Source organism: Pelophylax lessonae, assembly GCF_965119305.1.
Source record: "Pelophylax lessonae genome assembly, chromosome: 9".
Taxonomy (NCBI): domain Eukaryota; kingdom Metazoa; phylum Chordata; class Amphibia; order Anura; family Ranidae; genus Pelophylax; species Pelophylax lessonae.
The window spans coordinates 173898672-173911841 of record NC_138776.1 but is presented as its reverse complement, the minus strand read 5'-3'; the positions used below and the strand labels follow the sequence as shown (position 1 = coordinate 173911841).

The 13170-nt window shown below is 38.5% G+C and overlaps 1 protein-coding gene across 1 annotated transcript; it reads right to left on the bottom strand.

Annotated features, from left to right (window-relative positions):
* Positions 1–8154: 8154 nt before the first annotated feature.
* On the bottom strand, positions 8155–12563 carry LOC309563557 (uncharacterized protein). The gene is made up of 3 exons (XM_082268019.1): positions 12441–12563; positions 11045–11089; positions 8155–8822 (listed from the first exon to the last, which is right to left on the bottom strand). The coding sequence occupies exons 1-3, from the start codon at positions 12463–12465 to the stop codon at positions 8329–8331; spliced, it is 564 nt and encodes a 187-aa protein (XP_082124145.1). The 5' UTR covers positions 12466–12563; the 3' UTR covers positions 8155–8328.
* Positions 12564–13170: the final 607 nt, after the last annotated feature.

Here is a 13170-nt window from a genome sequence, read left to right as displayed (position 1 = left end):
AGATGTCTATGATCTGAGATTTTTATTTTCACCAGATCCAAGTGTGAATGGCAGAGACCATATACCAATGTAAATGTAACAATGTGGTATTGTTTGCTTTCTTTGTGTATCAAAGAAAGGGAAAAGGGTAATAACTTTTGTCTATAAGTTTATATTTTCCAGGTTCAGTGAGCTCATGAAAAGTTATGGATGTGTATGAACTGTCTATGGGTAAACAAACACTTTTTTTTCCAGGTGTGTGAACATACCATGGTACAATGGCCATCAATAAGAATTTTGATCACAACAACGTGCCTGCTTTTTCTTATAATTCCTTTTGTAACTAGCTCAGTACTGGTACCAAAAAGTTTCTAAATTTCCAATAACCTGTGCACAGATATGTGATCTCAACCATTATAATGTGCAGAAACTTTAGGAAATTGTTTTTCTTTTGTCTTTCCCTGGGGCTCAGAGTGAAGTTTTCATTCACTTTGACACTCAGAAACTACATAACAAATTATTTTGCACCTTATGGCATCTTATGGATTCAGTATGTTTTGTGTTTTTTTTTTCTCTTCCAAATTGTCAATGTCCTTTTTAATGGGTGTAAATATTTAAATACAGAGATGAAAGTGAAGAGGGTTAATTGGGGAGCCACTTCAAAGAAAAAAAGAAAAAAAAAGGAGGGGAAAAATGAAATGTATTTAAATATTCCCGCTTCCTCCTGTTTTTATCAATTTATACGAATTCAAACATACTGCATATCATGTTATTTTCTGTTTACGCTTTTATTATGCTGGAATATCCTTAAATATGTAGTGGCCATAATATCTACTATTACTGATATGTTCTCCAATTTGGCCCCATTTGATTTACATACATCAAATCACCATATTTGCTCTCCCTAACTTGTTAAAATTCAGCTACATCCTCTTCCGTATTTCCGGGCCCAGCTGCGGCTTGTTGCCATGACTCCGCAACATATTTATGGACGGAGACCGGAGATGTCATGACGCTGCTGAGGACGTCTATAATGAAAGGCGTGCGGCGCCGTCACATCATTTATGGTTCTGGCTCCAGATGGTACGCATTGCGTTCCAACCACTTCCTGATCACGATTAATGTTTGTCTAACATGTGAGCACCTTCTTTTATTGATTATAATAAAACCTCTACAAAATGGTATCACACGATTGTTGCCCCTCTCTCATCTCCCATGAGTGTACCACTCACCCCAATGCTCTAAAGACCCCCAAGGAGAACCCAGACTAGGACCCTTAAGAGGACCCCTACACCCAGGATTGGGAGACTGTTCAGGATACCCCTATTCCCTTCCATGGGAATATAGTGAGGCCCCCAGGATACCCATTTGGGATTGCCAGGCCGAGACCCCCAAGAGACCCAGGACCCACCGGAGGGATACATTTATTTATACCTACCCTAGACCCCTGTGTGGGGTGGGTATTTATGGTGAGTGTGCTACCTACCTGAGGGATCACGACGACCACCCCACCAGTATACCCACCATAGGGTTACCACCATGACCATCACCAAAGGATTCACCAATTGTGCTGCACGATATATATGGACTGATCTATTATTGATCACCTGATTTATTCATTACTTAAGCTGTGTATTGATGATCATACCCTGCACCCGTCCACTATACCTATCTAAGTATGCACTTTCACTGGTTTCCACTAGGTGAGCTTACACTCCTTATAGCCACTCACCTTTTGGCTAGTTGTTTTGTATAGTACATACTTTTTTGCACCAACATTAGTTGGACTTTTATCTTTAATTAATTTATGTGTTCTTGCCTTTTTTATGCATCACCAATTTATGCTACTATCTAGATTCTAGTTTCATCATTAATAGTGTATTTATTATTTATTGTCATTTTACAACTGTCTTTCGATAGCTTTTACATGTTATACACCTCTTACACCTTTATAACTTTCATTTATTCACCACCTTGGCAGTGCCACACCCCTTGCCTGTTTCCACTTATTTGTATAAAACCATGGTTATATCTAAGGGGGGGCTGCAACCTATAGTGTGATATTTATTTCCTTAGCGCGGAGTACACCTGTTTTACATTTTTTTTTGTCTCTTTCATTAACCAGAGTTTATATTCCTCTCTCTGTACGTTTTTTTTTTGTTCAATGCCTGACTTACACAGTCGTGTTAAAAGAGGACCAATTAATATGGTAATCCCTACCATACAGGTAGTGTCTTTGGTATAGCTACAAGGTTTGCAAGCAGTTTGAATTGTTTTTTTTTTTTTTTAAACTAAATACAGCTTCAATGCTCTTTAAAAAGAGAAAGGGGAGGGAATGTAGGAAAAATTCTCCCGAATGGATCTCAGAGTGGATCCCTGTCTTGATCTATCGGGGTATCCCTCCACTCTATCTAACAGGTTCAGATACATGATTCCTGGACCTACCCAGGACAGGATATGGTTTTCAGGTTAAGAAAGGGAAGACCCCAATGGAAGGAGATGATAGAAATACAACAATTAGATGACAGAAGTAAAGTTTGTTACATATAATGTGAAAGGGATGAACTCACCAGAGAAAAGACATAAAATCCTAAGGGAACTGAAATTTTTGGAGATAGACTTAGTGTTCTTGCAGGAGACCCATATTATACATTCATCCAATGTGATGTTGTACTCTAGGGATCATCCCACTTGGTTCTATGCAGACTGTACAACAAAAAAGCAAAGGGAGTGGCCATTGGGGTTGCTAAAGGGGTGAGATACTCACTTGAAGAAAGGATGACGTTTCCAGAAGGAAGATTCCTCTTTTTGAAAGGGAAATTAGCAGACAGAGAGGTTACATTGGCAAATGTGTACTGCCCCAATAAGGAACCAGTGAAGTACTTAGGAAACTTACTTAGGAAATGAATGGAGTTTAGGAGGGGATGCGTGATCTTGGCAGGATATTTCAACTTTTGCCTTGACCCGGATATAGATAGTACCTTGCCCAGGTCAGGATGCAGAATGTCACAACTTAGGATGATAAAGAAAACATTTTACCAATGTCAGTTATTGGACATATGGAGGGTGTTACATCCCAAAGAACGAGATTTTACGTTCTATTCCCAGGTACATGGGACATACTCTAGGATCGATCATATATTGATTGAACATAGATTGGCTGAGACAGTGGTGGAGGCGAGAGTTGGGGTCAAGACCTGGTCAGATCATGCACCTGTTGTAATGAGACTAAAAATTCCAGGGAGACAAACTAACAGGAATATATGGAGAATTAATAAGGAGTTGATAAGAGATAAAGTCTGGGGGGCAGAAATCGAAAAAGAACTGGACCTATTTTTCCAAATAAATGAGACAGAGGGAATCATAGAAGACATCCTTTGGGAATCACACAAAGCATATATACGGGAAATCCTAATATCTAAAGGGGCGCAAAGGAGGAAGGATAGAATGAAAAAAAAAAAGATGGATTAATAAAAGAGATTTATGATTTATAACAAAACATAAAAAAGTACAGGATGAAGAGACTCACCACCAGTTAGTAATCAAAAGAGATCAACTGAAAGAACTACTGGAGCAGGAAATCAGACAGGCGTTTAACAGAATAGCCAAGGAAAGATATTTATGGAGCAATAAAGTTGGAAAGAAGCTGGCAGGGATTTTGAGAAAAAAGAAATCAATTAACTTTATAGAAAAAATAAGGGGCAAGGGAGGAGAGTTAAAGTATTTGACAATGGAAATTGCAAAAGAGTTTCAAAAGTATTATGAGAGATTATATGATGTAAATTGAGAGGACGGACAGGACAAGCTGATGAATAGAACAGAGTTGATCAAGGAGTATCTGAGGAATGCAAAGATGCCTAAAGATGAGAAATTAGAGCAGCTGGAAGCCCCTATAACAGAGGAGGAAATGGAGAGAACATTAAAAACTACAGCCTCAGGGAAAAGTCCTGGCCCAGATGGGTTCACAATCAATTACTAAAAAAGGTTTAAAAACCTGTTGATCCCCAGATTAAAAGAGCACGTGAATGGGCTAGGAAGCCAGTATAAGATGAGTCGAGAAGCCTTGGGGGCCTCGGTTACAGTCATACTGAAATAAAAAAAGGATCCCACAGTTTGCTCAAGTTATAGACCTATTTCTCTCCTGAATTCCGATACAAAACTCATCTCAAAAATCCTGACCACAAGGATGAAAAATTTAATGACAGAATGTGTCCATAGTGACCAAGTGGGGTTTAGACAGGGAAAGGATAATAGTATAAGAACAATCCTTCTAATGCAACAAATGGTCAGGAGTGGATACCCAGGGTTGATACTGTCGATAAAAAAAAATAAATAAAAAGAGAAAAGTGTAGGGCAAATGTCATGTTGAGGCAGCATCGAATCTGTACTTTTTTTTTTTTAATTTTATTTATTTATTTATTTTTTTAACTATTTCTTTTATTTTCCTTTATCACCTAATTTTTGGGGTGATTCTTAAGTTTTGTTTTGCTATAATAAAAAAAAAGAGGGGAGTATGGGGAACATTATATTGAGAACGTTTAAAAATATTGGTATAGAATATTAAAGCTTCCATAGAGCATTTTGTGCATGGGCCAATTCCCAACAACTTTTGTATCTCTTCCAACATTGAATAATTGTTTTATATAAATTTATTGAAGCTCCCTCTTGTCATTAAGCTATTACCAACTATGACAATAGTAACAATAACACCAGGTTTTAGCAACAGTCATTCAACAATAGTTTGTTTTGTACATGTTACATATAGTCCTCTCTACAGTCCAGATATGTGGCAGTCAACATATGTGGTCATTGGTCAATTTTTTTTTCCAAGTTTTAGTCATTGGTCAATTTTTTTGGGTGTCATGATTAAGTTCAAAGAGAATCGCTTGAATATCATATAGATATACTGGGCTTGTGGGACTCATATTGATTGGCAAATAGCAGGCATTGTATAGTACAATTGTACTTAAAAGTAATTTAGTTTGGTTATTTCTGAAGCCACGAGTAACTGGTGACATCACACTTATCCACATTTTGACATTACGTTATTTTGTCTGCTTGGTTGACACTGCCTACTCTGTTCGGGGCCTGCTAAAGGAATGACGTCTGTCTCACAGCCTGTTAAAGGCATGACTCCTACAGTAGCTACACACGGTAGCAAAGGACGAAACTACTGGCACAAATGTGTGGCACCAGACAAGGTTTTAGCCCATCAGGGTTTGGATAACTGAACATAGTTTCAGTAAAAGGAGTCTGTGGTAAGTTGGGAATAGCAACACAACCCCCCTGAAGACTTGAAGGGTCACACACAACACAGTGGTAACCAGCAGAAGGCATGGCAGAGTTATCTGCAGGCATATGACAATGGATGAATAAAGAGGGGTGATGAAAATCTGGAAGCACCTGGCTGAAGGGGGTAACTATTCAAATTGTTAAATGTTTCAATGGGAGAGGGTCTCATTATTATGTCGCAGTAAATCAATAGCAAGGCTAAACAAAGGTCCTTACTACTCAGAATTACAAGATAAGAAGTTATTTGAATGCATATGTCTTAGAAGTACACGGTTTTCTTTACCTACCTTTGTCCACATTAATAAAGTATAATCACAGAAAGCCAGGAAAGCTGGTCCAAAGCCTGTTGCGGAATACGCTGTATCCAATTGGAATCCCCATGGAAGGCCATCCCAGAAGTAAGAGCAAAATGACCAGATTTGCATTATGGACTTTCGTACTATTATTATTGGACTATTGAGAACTAAGATCCTCATTTTTTCTGTTGTGGTTTTGTCTCTTATTATTATGAACCTATTACATCCCAAACAAGTGATAAACTACGGATACTGAAATCCTGGAATGTGGACTGTAGAGATGGAGAGTTGATAGAGTCTTTTCAACTAGTTTTTTTTTTTTTTATTTCAGAAAGCAATGACAAAAGCTCAAAGGAGATGACACCTAAACCATTATTTTATGTGTGGCCTTAGTTTTCACTTGCCACAAGGGGCCAACTGTTACATAATAGGTTTATTGGAAATCTTCATTAAAAGCTATACATATTATTGTAATTAGAAATATATTTCAGTTAGAAGGAAATGGATGAAAAGCATGCAGTGTTGTGATGGTGTTACTGTAATTAGTTCCAGTTCAAAGGTTGGCCTTTTGTTTACCCTGACCACTACATGAATAGTACACAGCAGCCTTCTTTGACTCACCCAATCAGGCTGTGCCCAATATACATTTGCTAGGTACAGTGACCAATTAGGGAGAGTTATATGAGCCACAGTACAGAAAGGAGAGGGGATGCCCCAACCTGCAGTGGAAAGGTAACTAACTCCCTGCTTGTACATACATTGTATTGTAAATATGGCTATTGTGGGTAATTTGTAAATATCATATAAGCCAGAGGACTTATACTGTTAATGTGTTGTAAATACTGTTTAGTGTGTAATTTGTATATATTATGTAACCCTTTCAATAAATGTGCATTGCGGATGGAACTACCTCTTTTATGTAAGATCTCTCAGGATCTAGATGTATATAGGTGCATACTACTACAATGATTGGGGTGTATGCACATTTACACATAACCTAGGCAATCCGTGTTTGTGTGCACAATTCCACCAAGACTCTTGTTGGGTCCTTTGCTGATAATATCTGTTTGTACATTGAATTTATGTACTATTATTAATCCTTTCTTATATAAAACTTGTATTATGTCTATGTTGTGTACATTTCTATACTTATGGTTAGTTATATGCTAGTTGCAGTAGTTCCTCTGCTCCCAGTTACTTTGATTAGCTTACTGGTTAATTTCCCAGCAATGGAACCCTCCTCTATTCACAGAGGGCCTGTGCTTAGTGGTTACACTGCCAATTTTATTATCAAACCTACTCTTCCACTTACTGAATGTCCTGGTTCTCTTATTTACATACAGGTTTAGCACAATATCATGTTTGGGGAGGGCTATTTCTCACCCTCTACCCTTCAAAAGAGGGATACAAATCATTTTGCCTTGGCCTGGAACTGAAGAATTGTAAAGAAAAAGTCTAAAACAAGTTAATATGATCTACCTTCCTATCAATTTATTGAAACTAGCAGCATAACGATTAAAAACAGTCAATGTTGATTGAGAGAGTTGAGAATGGAAATCTCTATTCAGTAACCCTAAGCTCAAAAAGTGAATATTTGCTATGTTATGAGGAATATCTGGAAATGTTAATTTTGCCTAAACAGTAATCTGAAAATGTACCCATTTCTTGAATCTCCTCTAAAATTATCAGTGTAGTTACTGTGCCCCCTCCAGCTAACATTGGACCTCATGCATATTGGTGAAAGAGGCCCATGTTTCTATCCAGGCAATATTATTTGCAAGGTACAGAGTACAGCTACTGTCAGTCAGCCACTGACAATGCAATGGCTGTACAGATGTACAGATGTATATTGACATCTGAGTCATGACTTTCATACAAGGATGTACGTTCTGCTCTGAACGCAGACTGGCTGCACTCAGCAGTGAGCAGAACAGATCTCAGTGTCCCCAGCAGTGACTAGTACAGATCTCAGTGTCACCATTAGTGACAACAGGTCTGAGTCTCCAGCAGTACAGGTCTCAGTGCCCCCAAAAGTGACCAGTGCAGGTAGCAGTGTCCCCAGCAGTGACCAGTACAGCTCTCTCCATGTCCCCAGCAGTGACCAGTACAGATCTTCATGTCCACACCAGTGACCAGTACTAATAACATCACCAGCAATAACCAATACAGCCATCAGTGCTCCCAGTAGTGAACAGTAAAGCTCTGCATCCCCTGTACTAACTATTACAGATCTCAGTGTCCCCAGTAGTGTCCAGTACAGATCTCAGTATGCCAGCAGTGACCAGTAAGGATCTCAGTGTCCCCAGCAATAACCAGTGCATCTCTGTGAATCAGCAGTGACCAGTTCAGATCTCAATGTCTCCAGCAGTGACCAATGCAGCTGTCAGTGTCCCAAGCAGTAATCAGTACAGATATCAGTGTCCCCAGCAGTGACCAGTACAGATATCAGTGTCCCAAGCAGTGATCAGTACAGCTCTAAGTGCCCCAGCAGTGACCAGTACAGATCTCAATGTCTCAAATGTTGATTTCAATCTGTGAATATGCGCAATTGTATTTGTAAATATGGATTAATTAAATACTACTAGAATTGAGAATTCTATAGCACATTTATTTGATAACAGAAGGCAGCATGACAAGATTTAATGTGTTATACAATTAGCAAACAGGATAGTAAGTACTAATTGGTACACAGGATTTAATTGTTGCACATAGCTTGAAAACTGCAGTAGAGAGATTTTATCATAGTGATCTTGAGTAAGGTTTATTTCTTTACTCCACCTCCGCATCCGCCTTGGCTTGAATATCCTCCTTGTGGACCAAAACTACCTGATACTTGGCTTATCTGGCCTTGTGAACCATATCCGCCGCCTGATACTTGGCCTACCTGGCCTTGTGAACCGTATCCGCCACCTGATACTTGGCCCACCTGGCCTTGTGAACCGTATCCTCCACCTGAGACTTGGCCCATCTGGCCTTGTGAACCATATCCGCCACCTGATACTTGGCCCATCTGGCCTTGTAAGCCATATCCGCCACCTGATACTTGGCTCAACTGGCCTTGGGAGCCATATCCGCCACCTGATACTTGGCCCAATTGGCCTTGGGAGCTATATCCACCGGAACCGATTCCACCTCCGCTGCTTTGGCATTGTGAACTAATTCCACCTGAGACGTCATATGACTGGGAAATTGATCCTCCTTGGCTACCGTATCCACCTCCTTGTGTTTGGCAAGGATCAGGAACAGAGCAGGGGTCTAATAAATAAACATAAAATGCAATTGTTTAAAATTCCTGTTTTTATAAGCATGTTTTTTTTTTTTTTTAATTCATACCTTTTTGTTTTTAGCAATGTTTTGTACAAGGAGGGTAATTTAAGTTTGTTGCATTAGCTAGAATATCGTTTTATAAAATAAATTTTATTTTATCTTGTTTTTGAATAAACTCTTTAAGGTTAGAATTTAGAATGTTTATTTGAGCAGTGCCCTTATGCTTGAATAACCTTAGTGAGTTATTAGATTAAATCTAATGCTTCATTTAAAGGCTTTAGATTTGATTTGAAGTAATATATCCAGCTAATGCAACATTCAGCATAAAGTATATGTAAAACCAAACCCTTTTCCATTATTTTTCAAGAGTAGAGAATTGCCATAGCAATTAGAAGATTTAGTCAGGGATTATATAGTGTTTTAGGAAAAATAACACTCCTTTTTTTATGTTATGAATTATTAAGTTATGAATTGCATTAGGGTTACTATAATATGTAGCAGACTTTTCAAACTTTCCCTGTCACTAACTTGTCAAACTAAAACTAGGACCAGCCCATAAAAGTAGAAGATAATTAGTTACCTCTACAAGCAGGTGCTGTCCTAAATTTGCATTGTATTTCAGATACTGGTTGTTGCATCCAACACTTACAGGTGTGCCGAATTACCTGGTTCCTCACCACAAAATGTGTATGCTCTTATCTGCTCCTGCATCACTACTGTATCATAAAGTAATGTAGAGGCCAAAAGGAGCAACCACAGCACACAGTAGGGGACCAGGTATTCAACATACTGGGAGATATCAGATACCAGTGCTGGATTTCTGCAATAATGCAAAGTTTTAGGGCACTGCTTGACAAAAAGTAAGTAAATGACCTTCTACGATTACAGTATAGGCTGATTTTAGTTTCTTTATGTGAAGTTAGTGACATGGTCATGTTCATGGCTTTTTTTCAGCAGGAACATGGCGGAACGCAGTTCCAGCACCTCCAGAACTGAATGGCAAGGGGTGCTGGGGTGTGCTGATGGGTCTATTGATGCTGGCCGCTGGGGAATCTATTGTTGCTGGAGGGGATCTATTTCTGCAGAGGAAGGGGGTCTATTGTTGCTGGGGAGGTCGTCTGTTGCTCGTAGGTGATCTATTGTTGCTGGGGGTGAGTACTGTGTTGCTGTGGGGTCAATCATTGCTGGAAGGGATCTACTGTTGAAGAGGGGGTCTTGGTTGCTGGAGGGTCTGTTAATGCTGGCCGCTGTTAAATCTATTGTTTCTGGATGGGAGCTATTTTTTCAGGGGGGTCTTTAGTTCGTGGGGAGGTCTATTGTTGCTGGTGGGGGATTTTTTGTTGCTGGGGTGGGTTTTATGTTGCAGGGGGGTCAATCGTTGCTGTGAGAGAGCTACTGTTGAGGGAGGGGTCTAATGTTTTTGGCTGCCAAAGGGTCTATTAATGCTGGCTGTTGGCAATCCATTGTTGCTGTGGTGGATTTATTGGCACTGGGGTGTCTATTGTTGCTAGATCTATTTTACTGCCTTTTTTGTTGTCATTAACAAATTCTATACAAAATACTTAGCACCACAAAATTATACTTATTTTCTTAAACCAGTGGTACTAGGAGGTGGGTAAGGGGTGGGTCCAATCATATTTTTACATTTTTATTAAAAAAACATTTTTTGCTGGCCATGTGGCAACCCTATGGTGCTTGTAATTGTCACCATAGTTTGAAATTCTCCCACCTGCAGTGGCACCTCCAGTGAGCATTGAATGATAAGCCTTTCCTACTTTAACAGCCTAAATTGAAAGGAGGTTTGTACCAGAAAGCTTAGCAGGAAATGCCTTCCTTCCTGCATGGGGGCAAGGATGAGTGTATCCATTGCATAGGAAGTATAATGCTACCACATGGCTTTTGAATGAGACAAAGAAAATTAAACACTGTAAGGTCTTTTCATGTAAGGAAGGTATGATCTGAACCCATGTAGCAAAAAGGAGTGTTTCCCCACTGAGCTGGATTCTTTCAGCCCGCTTTTCAAGCTAACCGATTAAAAAGCTAACTAGAGTTTAGTCGAATGGCCCACAACTCACTATAAGGTTGGCTTTACTGGCTTTACTGAAGAATCCTGGCTTTCTAACACTGAGATATTTTGCTAAAATGCAACATTATAAGTTTTAAAATATGTATGTTCTTAAGGCCTTCATAAGGAAAAGTTTAGTTACTACCTTGGCATGGGTCTGGTTTGCACTGTTGTACAGGTGCACTGCAACCTGTGAAAGAAATGAAAGCATTATACCATCCGCAATATGAGAACTTTATTGTAAATCATTTGATAGGTTAAGAAATACTAAAACAATCGCTTTATCTGGAATATATTAATTTAATTGCAATATTTAGGGCCACGTTTAAATTATATCTAAACCCAGTCAATAAAAATCTAATTCGAGCCTTAACATGTTAATGCAATTTCAAAAGTTTGTTTTATTTTATTTTTTTTAATCTCAAATTTATGAAAATAATAAAAACCACAAACCTCAAGACAAAAATTCTAGGGGAAAACTCCCCTTATGAACTCCACAAGTCAAAATATCTCTTTGACTCTCTTTGTTATAGAAGCAATAGAGAAATAAAAAATATATATCCCACCTCTTTCTTACATACTATAAAATGACACAACTGTCTTTAAAATTACAGAACACAGATTTGGGGTACCCAGATTCAGGGTATCCCCACTCTCATCCCATGCATATCTTTAATAGGAGGAATAGTGCCCCATCATTGGTGTCAGTGGGAGTAATAATATCCCATCATTGGTGTCACTGAAAATAAAAGTGCCCAATCGTTGGTTTCATTGGGAGGAAAAGTGCCCCATCATTGGTTTCAGTGGCAGGGATAGTGTTGCATCCGTGGGCTCAGTGAGAGAGCTAGTACCCAATTGTTGGTGTCAGTGATAAAAACTATGCTCCACTGTTGGTGACAATGGGGGGGAATAATAACCCAAGAGCCAGATAAAAGCAAGTGAAGGGCTGCAGTTTGTAGACCACTGCCTTAGATTAATGTAAATGCCACTTCTACACCATAATCTCCACTACGTTCTAAGAGCATATGCACAAATTCGCCCATTGTTGAGTTCACTATCTTTATAAGGCACAATTTCTATCTGCTTAGGATTAAATTTCACTTGTTTGGACCACATGCAACTAGCTGTGCCACCATAAATGCACATGGATCTTTGTGTGCATTATGGGGTGCCAGAAACTGCACCAGCAGAGGTGTCAATATTTATATAAACCTATAAATCACAGTGCCTTGTTGGTAATTTCGCTTTTACATATTAATGTTCAGTTCAAAAACTGATTTTTATAAGCAGTTTAAATGTGCATATACTGTATATGTAAACAGATAATCCCAGACAAGGACAAAAATATTAGACAATTCTAAGCACCTACCATGAAAATTGCTACTCTTGGTGTTGGCCCTCTGGCCTGATTTCCCTAGTTATACGTCACTGACACATCTAATCAGATGAGGGGGACTATCCTTTTTCTGGGCAATTACAACCCAAAGACAATTTAATAAAATGTTGCTACACACATTTAGCAAATGCAATACTCTGCTCACCTTGTTTTCCTCCCTTTGTTGCCATGATTGTGCCTTTTGAAATATTGTGCCAGGAGAAGTCTTCACAGAATGCTTAACCATGTGTTTTGGATCCTGTTTATATACAAAGTTCATTCCATTCCCAATTTTTTATTCTGCATTCCAAATCCCTTTGCTAGCCAATGAAATTCCACCATGAGCAGTCACATATGGGTGTTAAGTTTTAATAAACTTTCAGGTTTGTATTTTAAGCCATGTAGTTATAGTAATTAAGAACTTAAATTATATTCTATTTCTGAACTAGCATGATTTGTTTGGTGTGATTGGTTTTTATTTTAAGATGTGATTCATTTTCTAAGCAATTTATTTTGAATACAAATTATCGATGTGTCCTGTTTGTAAAATGTTCTTTATACTTATGAACATAATAAATTGGGTTACTTTTTTAAATTCAATTTAAAATGAAGATTATCATGTCCATTCTCTTACAGGGAGCTGACTGTTTTTTTTTCTTTTTCATCCTATAATACCTGACAGGGTCTCTTAAGACTGAGAATAAACAATAGAATTCAGATGAATGTAAAGTTTTTACAAAATGGTGATAATGATATCATCGGGTCATCATTTGCTACTCACGTGGCTCTGTTTTGGAACATATACCTGATCTGGGTAAAAATGTAGAGTAAATATTCATATTCACTCCTTGCTTTTTCTTCACGTGTAGCAGCGTACATTATTGGACATCATGGTG

Excerpts from the sequence above, each read along its gene's own strand:
- LOC309563557 (XM_082268019.1), bottom strand. The coding sequence starts at position 12,465 with ATGGCAACAAAGGGAGGAAAACAAG. Across the intron at positions 11,090-12,440 it reads AACAAAGGGAGGAAAACAAG|GTTGCAGTGCACCTGTACAA; the intron begins GTGAGCAGAGTA and ends TTTCTTTCACAG. Across the intron at positions 8,823-11,044 it reads CAAACCAGACCCATGCCAAG|ACCCCTGCTCTGTTCCTGAT; the intron begins GTAGTAACTAAA and ends TTTATTTATTAG.